The following is a 10374-nucleotide window of genomic DNA, read 5'->3' on the forward strand; positions in this document are numbered from 1 at the left end:
TATCATTGAAAATGAGCTCAACCCCATTCAAGTCTGTCAATCAGAATAAGATATAATTCAGATTGGAGAAACTTGAAATCGAAAATTTTGAGTACTTAATTATAACTGAATCATATGTAAATATCTTGGTGAGATATGTTTGAGTTATTATTTTGATATGCTCTCCTGATCGGGTGTGTTCGATGTTTACTCTTGGGCTCGAACTCGCGGACATCGGCTCAGGAGACAACAGACTTGCCAACTGAGCCTTATCACAAGCCCATCAGTTCAAATGATAAAATGATATATATAGAAACAAACAGTGCCATAAAAATAACACTTAAAAAAATGTTTTTAAAATGCTAAAGGAAAGTTTTGTTTGTATACTTTGTTGTGAATGATTGTTACCAGGGGTTTTTGTTCAGTCATAAATCTGATTTGCTTACAAATCAGTTACATATTATAGGTATTTGAAATGCAAAACTAATCAACTGAAAAACTTTTTAGGAAAACAAATCAACAAATGAATTCAACAATGTGGATTCCTCATTTATGTTTTCACAGTTTTCGTCGCACTGCATAACTTGATGCACATAATTCCTTTAAATCATTAGGTCAATGCAACCGTTCTCCAATTTATTTGATGTTGATTTAATTACCACCTTATCAGATAAATATAAGTTAGGAATTACTTGTATTAAAATAATAAATAAGTTAATACATAATTCCAAGCTATGATTGAAACTTTTTTCCAGAAATGAAGCTAACTAAAAAAAAAGTTCTAGAAATGAATAAATAAAAATTTTTTATAGGAAATTTATGTTGAGACATGGTTTAGAGTTTGGTATAGTTTTTGTTTTATTTTCATCGTAATCCGTCTCACGTTATAACTTGACGAACATAATTCCTAAAATCAAACGTTCTCCAATTTCTTTTCTTTCTTTTCTATAAGTAGAGCAATTTACCATGGATACACGATTTTACTGCTGTTCATCCAAAATCAACTTTTTGCATGCTCAAGGTAAAGAATAAGGGCATGTATAGATAAGAAAGAAAATTTGTGTTATATTCACTATGAGTGCACGGATTCACCGCATTTTCAGATTGCTTAAGTAAGATTTGTCAAAATACTTCTTCATAAAATGCGATGATGAAAATGCGGTGAATCCGTGCACCCATAGTGAAGAACTATGTCTATAACACTTATTTTCTTTTAAATCTATAAATGCCGTTATTCTTCACCTTTAGCATGCCAAAACGATGATTTTGGAAGAATGGCAGTGAATCTGTGCACCCATGGTAATTTGCTCTGTTTAAAGAAAAAATTTGCTCCAAAACCTACAATATCAGGTATGATTTGAAAGACAACATGTTGGAAAACTTCAGAGCGGTGGGTGCTAGAAAATAACAACTGCAACAAAACTGAAGTGAAACCATGTACCCATAGTTAAAACCCACAACCATTCAACATTTCTTTTTAATAGGATTGGTAATGTAGGTAGGTAAAATATTCAATTTATGACATACACGCAATCGTCAACTATCCTAAAATGAGGTGGTTCCGTGCACCCATGGTGAAAAAATATTTCTATTTTATAACAAAAATAATTTCGAACAAATAACAAAAAAAATGTCGATTTGTTTAGTTGATTAACTGGTTAATCACCGCGATGAATTGTTTGATGTTATCATCGACTTTTTTCGGCGAAAATAAAAACGAAATTACTTGCCAGTTGGTCCAAACGTTTCGAGCTACTTTTGGCGTTTCGCTCCTCCTCAGTGGACCTTAAAATTAATTTTATTAATAGTATAATTTTCCATTTTACAAGAACTAATTATCTTACTTTATCTAGCGATCGTCGTCGAGCTCGGCAGCGGGTTTAATTGTCCAGATCCCCACGCAGTGCCATATGTGATGATTTTATCTGAAATCGAAAGTGTGATACAATCCCGATCAGGAGAGCATATCAAAATAATAACTCAAATGTATCTCACCAAGATATTTACATCTGATTCAGTTATAATTAAGTACTGAAAAATTTATATTTTAAGTTTCTCCAATCTGAATTATATCTTATTCTGATTGACAGACTTGAATGGGGTTGAGATAATTTTCAATGATAAAGAATTTTTTCGGGTTGTCCCAAAATAAAATGATTATATCTTATTTTGATATATGTGCAACTTTTTCTGAAACACGGACATCGAAGTCAACGGCCCAAACCGTACATTAATGAGTTTCGCTCAACAGATCCTTAAAATTGGATCCAATTTTTGGGAAACCTAAAATGGAACATGGTTTTAGCAAATTATATGGTTTATTGACATTCCACTGGTTATTTTTCTCGAAGCACTCATATCTTGATAAGTAATAATTTTGATATAATTTGTTCTGTCCAATATCAAACTATGCTATCAGAACGAGATATAATCTTGAAAGGAGCATATCTAAAATTGATATAATTTAGCTTTGATCGTATAGATTTTTTGATATAATTTGAGATATTTTAACATCCTACGAGTACTGAATTATAACTCATTTAGATAGAAAAAAATTAGTAACAAAATATCTCATTTTGATATAATTTAGTTTTTCCCTTCTGATCGGGATACCACACACAAGCACAAACAATTCGATTCGATATCTCGAATGCTGTTACCAATCACATCAACTACACCAACCAGTCTTTCCATGATGATTATGAATGGATTCGCAAGGAAATGAATGATGCGAGGAAATTCCTGAAAGATCGCCCTGATCGTAACAAAAGCTGACAAAGGTAAGCAGATTGTCGTCATGAAAACCGAAGATTGACGAACTTATATTGAATTACCGAAGGATCCAACAGCTAAAACACTAAAACACACCTTGATCGATAATTGGGTCAGTAATAAGTATATCGAACAACCCGTCGGGAGGAAACTGAAACTGTTTCACTGCAACCATCCCAGGGCTTACGGTCTTCCTAAGACCCACAAGGAAGGGGTCCCGCTTCGGTTGATCGTCTCAACGATTGGGACAGCGACATATCGGATGGCAAAATTTCTGGCGAGCATTTTGAACGGAATCGTGGGCAAATCGAAATATCATGTGAACAACAGCTTCCAGTTCGCAGAAGAAGTACGCGAAATTGCCCCTCCATTGGAAACAGTTTTGTTTTCACTGGACGTTGTGTCGTTGTTCACAAATGTCCCAGTGGATTTTGCTATTGAGTCGGTGGATTTGCGTTGGACAGAGGTAGCTGAACCCGATCAGAAGAGAAAAACTAAATTATATCAAGATGAGATATTTTGATATTCAAGTTTTTCCTATCTGAATGAGTTATAATGTAGTACTCGTAGGATGTTAAAATATCTCAAATTATAACAAAAGTTCTATTGAATTATAACTAAATTCTTTCAACCTCAGATATAATTACAACATGATTATATCTAAATTAGATTGAATGTTTTGATACTGTACAATGTGAAATATATCAAAAAAATATCTCATCCAGAAATAGGTGCTTCAAAACAACATATCAAAAACGATTCACTCTGAGATATTATTTTAGGGGGACCATCATAACAAGATCATAACTGAGGCATACATGATTAAATACAAATCATAGATTTTAATTTGCACGTTTTTAATTTCAGTATTTCAAACTTTTTATGAATGTATAAATTTTGTGCGTCAATTATAAATGAATATAAATTTAAACGTTCTTTCTAATTTTACTTATCTCTGGCATAATACGCCAGAACGCGATTTATCAAAGCCCCGCATTCGGAGGTTCCCGATCGGGCCACTGCCGGACTATCGCCCTGAAATAATCGATGTTCATAAAAGCGTTCTGAAAGAAATAAAACAATTATTATTTTATGTAGTTAAAAAATATCTAAGGAAAATATACCTTCAAGATACGTTATCTTTTCCGGGTCGAGAATACGGCGTTCTTCGCGGGAGCTTCGAGCCTGCCTGGCCTTGCCGTCTTTGCGTGGCCTTCCATGCGGGTTATTGGAGCTCCTCCCCGATTTGGAATAGTTCTTAAGACCGTCCGGCCATAATCTGAACATCAGCAGTTTCACGAATATGAAATCGCTTTTGGCTGTCATTGCTGCCTGCGATATTTTCTTGAGGCTGTCTATGGTTTCGAACCCTTCGATCTCAGTAAAGACTTCTGTAGCTTGTCCCAAAATTTTTGAGTTCAGCGAGTCTGTTAAGGTCAGACACCTCTGCAGAGATAGTTTATTCTCAGCTTTTAATTTGCTGATTTGCTCGATCATACGTTGGTTTTTGGCCAACAGCTCATCGATAGCCAATTGTTGACCACACACGCATGCTAGAAATAAAAATAAATCAATTGTCATTAAAATGTTTGCAAACAATTATGTATGATTTTTCAATATATTGTCAATGAAGCCCCAAACCGGAGTTTCAATTGTCAACACCAGTGCCGGCGACATTCACTGACGACACTGCATATTGACCAGACATCTATCAAACATGCTCCAAGTGTTGGAACCAATCAACAGAAAGGATTGCCGATTGCTAATTTGTGATATGACATTCTTTATCGTCTCTGGTTTGCAAAGTTGCCAATCACCCAACATCGCTGGTTCGAGAAAATCGCGTTAGAGTTTGAAAGCTCCATAAGCTCCCAGGACAGAAGCACAAACAGCACGAAAGAGAACGTCAAGGGAAGTCGGAATGAAGATATTTTCACTGGTGAAAAAGACTATTGAAGTAAACAGAATGGACTTAACAGTATGCGTTGTAAGGATCAACATTTTCTTGGCACGTAGCAGTATGAAAACTGATTTGAAAATACTCGATTACAATTGCAATTAGCCATTTTTTTACAACAGAAGTTCAAGTCATAGGACAGCGAAAGAGAAAATGGGTTCATATGAATTAAATTCTTTTTTTTTGGTTACTATTATAATAAAATAAAACTTACTTGGCCCTTCAGGCTCCTCAATAAGACTGTCGAGCGTTTCCGTTCCTTCCAGAGGAATATCTTTTGATTTTGAAGGGTAAGTAGGATGGTTGTCCGATTTGGTCACCATCATTATTTCGGAATCCGAATCGGCCTCGAAGGGCATTGTTCCAAAAACCCCATAATCGTTCATTTCCGTGGTGCGTACACGGATTGGAGAAACTGGCTTGACTCCCGTATCGTTTTTATCATTTTCAGCACTTGCTACGCTGGGCAATGGTTTCCCAGAAGATTTGTTCCAGAAGATTTGTCGTTCATCATCCCAGTCCACCAGGATATTGTCAATGGCGCGTTTTTTTATCGGCTGATTTTTGATAGAACGTTTGGTTTTCTGAAAATAGGATAATGTAAAAACTTCCGGAATTCAATTTATGAATAGCATGACAATAAAATAACTAAATTAAGTTTTCGTTAGGATGCACAGTTTGCCTGAAACCTATTCAAAACTTTTCCTCATTGGTAATTTTTTAAATTATTTGGAAAAGCACGAATTAAAAAAAATATTCCAAATCGGAAGCCATAATCGACGGATCCCTTTAATCAAATTCAATTCCCTCAAATTAGATGAAACCCTGACAGAATAGTCAAAGTCGCGCTGATTTCTATTTGATTATATTTTGATGATAAGTAATTTTTTATTTTTTTTTTTGTTCATTCACTTTAATGTAGCCTATCGGTCACAAATAACTATTAGTTCAGGTTAAGGAAAACTTTAACTAACTTTTTCAGGAAAGGTATTTTTTAATCAAGTAGAACTTTGAAGAACTTAGTATGCAGTTCGAAAAAAAAATCTGAGATTAGAAAATACTTTTCGTAAAAATTGATTCACGTTTTACTGATTAAAAACTCTGGCAACAAACGTTACTATTCTTGGTTGTTAGTATATTTTGTAAATCAAAATAAATTACACTAATCAAAAACTGTTTTCTCTGTGGAATAAAGATAATGAGCATTATGAAGAAAATTAGAGAAGATTCATTCGCTGAAAATGTCGATTTTATCCCTTTGGTCAACCCAAGCAACCAGAATTCCCTTAAAAAGGTTCCATAGAAGCTTAATCAGCTCTCGTTTGTGTCTGAAGAGAATGCTAATCAGCCCAAAATTTAAGTTCTTAAAGCTACTTTCAAGTTCGTTTAGGTGGCTGTAGAGAACGCTATTCAGCTTCTAAGAGAATGTCAAGAAACTTCTTCGCGCCGAAAAAAAAATCCAATTGACAGATTGCTCTGACAACCACATGTCAGATTGCTAGGTTGCCGGTCTATCATAATCTATCTCATTGATTTTAATTATATTGTTTTGATTACAAAAGCTGCTTACACGCCTAGAGAATTGAACCGCTGCTCTCTAGGTTGCAATGAAACTCACCAGCCTCTCGACCAATCCAGCAATAGCTAATTGCCACTGTAATGATTAGTATTTAAACCACTTTAAACTTAATGTCATTTGAGATGATTGAGTGGGTTGGTCAATAGAAGGTACCTTATTTCGTCCAAAGGACTTTCAGTACACAATATGAATCATAACAAAAATTCGCATCATCAAAAATTTATTCGAATATCTTATTTAACATTTATAAGAAAAATTCGAAAAAATATTGAATCCCATTTGTAAATATTAGTACAGATATAAACAAAACAAATACCATGACAAGAAATTGACAGACATTTTTGACATGTCGCTTAGAATTCCCATATAGGTTCTTTAAAACACCTTCAAGTATCTTAATGGTGCGCTTTAGAATGTTACGCGAACGTTATCGACCTTCTTGAAAAATATTTTTGACATGTCGCTTAGATTTCCCATATAGGTTCTTTAAAACACCTTCAAGTATCTTAATGGTGCGTTTTGGAATGTTACGCGAACGTTATCGACCTTCTTGAAAGAAGTTCCATTAAAAGCGCTTAGAAGTTCCGTTATCGATAGTTTAACCTTTCAAAGGGCGATGGAAGTTCCTGAGTAACTTTTACGCGACAAGAGTCACCTAAAGTTCCCGTTATACATTTTTTCAGCCAAATGTGAACTTCGGAGTTCGGAGTTAAGTAAAAACGCGACTTTTGGTTGCTTGGGAATGATTTGAAAAGTTCAATAATTAGCAATCAAATAGTTTATCAGATGTTCTTTGTAACATTCAACATGATAAAATCTAAAACTCACGGATGTTAAAGTTAGTTCCAAAATTCAATGAAAATTGGTTTATAGATAAAAATAATATCAAGGCTACTTGTAGCAAAAATGAATGAGAAGAAGATAAACGAAAATTAGTGTGGCCTCCGTTTGATGTTAAAATGAAGATCAGCAATTATTCATAAACAGGCGATGGATTAATAAAATGTATTTATACGTAATAAAAAGAAATTGTTTTCTTTATCAAATACAGATAAGTAGATATTTAAAAATACTTCCACAGAATTGCGTTCCAATGCCATGAAACTTAAAAACTAAAGGTCAGATTTGATTATCACCGCATCTCAGCTAATACGTTTTCAATTTGTTAATATGAAAAGACTCGGCAAATACATAGTTTAAGAAACTTAAAAAAAAGGAAAATTTAGAAAAACGCTTTAAATTTGGCCAAACTGTATTCTATAGGTCATTTTTTCCAAAGCACATTTTTATCAAAGTACCTTTCTTATTCATTGTAAAAAAATAAATTTTCAATAAATGAATTACTACAATGTAGAACACACGAGCGCTTTTCAACAGTAACGGTAAAAACTTGTTCACCAAAATCGATTGAAGCTTTATTGCCTATACTAGAAAAGTTAATATTATCCTTGTTTAATGATTAGTTTTTAACGTTATAAACAACATCTTACACTTTGGTAGTATTCAGGAAGTCCTAAACTTAAATAACATTACAACAACATACAATTTTTGAAGAACTATGCGACATATTATAAAACCACCTACAGTTTTGCGTTTACGAACTTTCAAAATCAATTATTTTTCATGGTTATTTATGAAAAAAATATTGTTGTTTTTGGCCATCATATTCAACTTACAACCCTTTTCATATAAAGCCCTACAGTTAACAATAGGGCTTTATTTTCATACTGTGTGCTTTCAGATGTGCTTAAGGGAAGAGTTACCAGGAAGACCCTAACTCAGTAAAGTAACACTTTAGTTCGAAAACTCAGTTTCGTCTAAAATCGACCGCAAATTGTAAAAAGGACTGGAAACTGACTTAATGAGCAAAAAAGCGTTATTTTACTGAGTTAGGGTCTTCCTGGTAACCCTGTTCCCCAAGCACATCCAGAATCACATGATCAGTATGAAAAGATTTGTCAGTTGAATATGATGAACAAAAAATAATCGATCGATAACCATAAAAAATATCGAAAAAGTCTGTCAAAGCAAAATTGTAGCTGGACTTATGTTGTCACGTAGTTTTTCGAAAATTTTATTTTGCACATTAAACAAAAACTCACCTTATCAGAAACCGCTCTTTCTAGGCCCTCTTTCTTGATTTTGCGGGAACCCGACGAAGTCGGCATCTAGAAAAGAAAAATATCTTACAAAAGGAATCAAATTTAATATTTAAAACTTACCTCAGCTTCGTCCAAAAACTTTAAATTTTCTTTGTTTGCTGCTGTTAGCAGCTTTTTCCGGTCAACGGATTTTCGGCCCATATTGACGCCACAACTTTCAGAAACCGCGAACACGCGCTTACACAATGTCAAAATTGACACACGATTAAGATGGTTTGTCGATTGAATAAGAAAAATTAACCATGGTGCACACTAAAATAAATACGCTCCAGAATTTAAACACAAAATATTTTTTTTACACATTGCGAAAAACACAACGTGTAGAACAGCGTGCCTACAGCTACGGGTGGTTGCATATTGAGAAAAAGAAAGCAAGGGGTTCCAAAAGTTTCTCATTGGTGGGGGGTGGAGACGGAGCGCTTTTTGACAGCCAATTGTTCGCCTACGATTACGATTGCCTGTCACAAGATGGACGATTCCGTGTAATGGTATAAGAACACACTCGAAGCTGTACACGCCCTGGTGTAGAAATCTGTTTTTTTTTTTCAATAGAGTATTTCCTGAGACAGATTGTGGTAGGGTTACTTTTTGTTTTTGTTTTGAAAAATGTAAACACCAACTGGTCGCCATTTTGATCTTTGATGATAAGCACTGTTCAATGGTTTCTTTTAAAAACTTCTTTAATTAAAAGTATTAACATACCTTCATGTTTGAACTTGTTATGAATTTACAATCAATTAAATTAAGAATTTATATTCTCCTCACCTAAGCGTGTTTGAAAACCCACTACAATTGCACTGCCAATTTTATTTTGTAACTATCTGGTCATTGAACATGCGTGATGTTGTTGTTATGTTTACCCTACCAAAATATGTCGAGAAAACGTAAACATGAGAAATCAGACGAACAGACAAGTGGAGAAATGCCTTATTCTAGAAAACGCGTCATAACTGATGGACTTTTTAACATGTTGGATCGATGTAAATGTTAGTGTAACATCCCGCATAATTAAAAACAGTTGGGGATATAGTACTAACTATTAACTTAATATATTGGTAGCAGTACCAGTATGAAATATCTTCCAAGTATCATTTCATTATACATGTTCAAAATTTTATTACCTCAATAAATTATGACAGGATCGTATCAGTGACAGTGACAATATGATATATGATTTAGTAAGTATAGTATAATAAGAGAATAAAAACCTTTGAATATTGTCTCTGGACCTTATCCAGGACTCTAACAGTGTACGACAAAGTTTCCTTATATTTTCTTAGCATTAGACATTAAATTAAAAAAAAAACAACATTGACAACATTGTATGAGTTAGACAAGTCGTTATCATTTCACCTCTTGCGGATAATAACTAATATTGTTATTTTAAGATGTAGTTGTGAGCTTATGCATTTTTTCGCTCTTGGGTTCAGCATCTGCTAATTTTCACTTCACTTCGTTAAAATTTGTGTCGGCAACCCCACGCCAGGTTCGGAACTGAAAACTGTGTTCAAAATGGCTCCGAAAAAAAAGAATCACGCTGAGAAAAACACACAGAACGCGAAAAGTAAGTAAAACTATATTATATTATCGATAAAAACTAGTGAGATTAAATAAAACTAATGAAATTACAGAAACAAAGATCTCTGCTGAGCGGAGAGCGGAAAAAAAATCTACTGAAAGGCTGAACAATGCAGATCTGCACAAATAGGTAAGATTGTATAATCCATGTATAATATCAGAAATAAAAAATTAAAATCTCAACATTTAAATTTTTTAATTTTATTTTATTTTTTGTGGGAAAGAATTGGAACTATATTGGTTATGGTACAGGGAAGCTCTTTTTAAAAATATTTTACAATATGCGGAACGTATGATTGAGCGTTATTTTTACTACAAACTACTATAAGCAAACTATATCCATTGAA

At 33.8% G+C, this 10374-nt stretch overlaps 1 protein-coding gene across 1 annotated transcript; it reads right to left on the reverse strand.

Annotated features, from left to right (window-relative positions):
- Positions 1–3659: 3659 nt before the first annotated feature.
- LOC129748260 (uncharacterized) lies at positions 3660–8621 on the reverse strand. Its single transcript, XM_055742800.1, has 5 exons — positions 8510–8621; positions 8390–8455; positions 4923–5292; positions 3876–4304; positions 3660–3815 (listed from the first exon to the last, which is right to left on the reverse strand). Exons 1-5 carry the CDS (start codon positions 8588–8590, stop codon positions 3697–3699), a joined length of 1065 nt encoding a protein of 354 aa, XP_055598775.1. The 5' UTR covers positions 8591–8621; the 3' UTR covers positions 3660–3696.
- Positions 8622–10374: the final 1753 nt, after the last annotated feature.

Source organism: Uranotaenia lowii, chromosome 2 (assembly GCF_029784155.1).
Source record: "Uranotaenia lowii strain MFRU-FL chromosome 2, ASM2978415v1, whole genome shotgun sequence".
Taxonomy (NCBI): Eukaryota; Metazoa; Arthropoda; class Insecta; order Diptera; family Culicidae; genus Uranotaenia; species Uranotaenia lowii.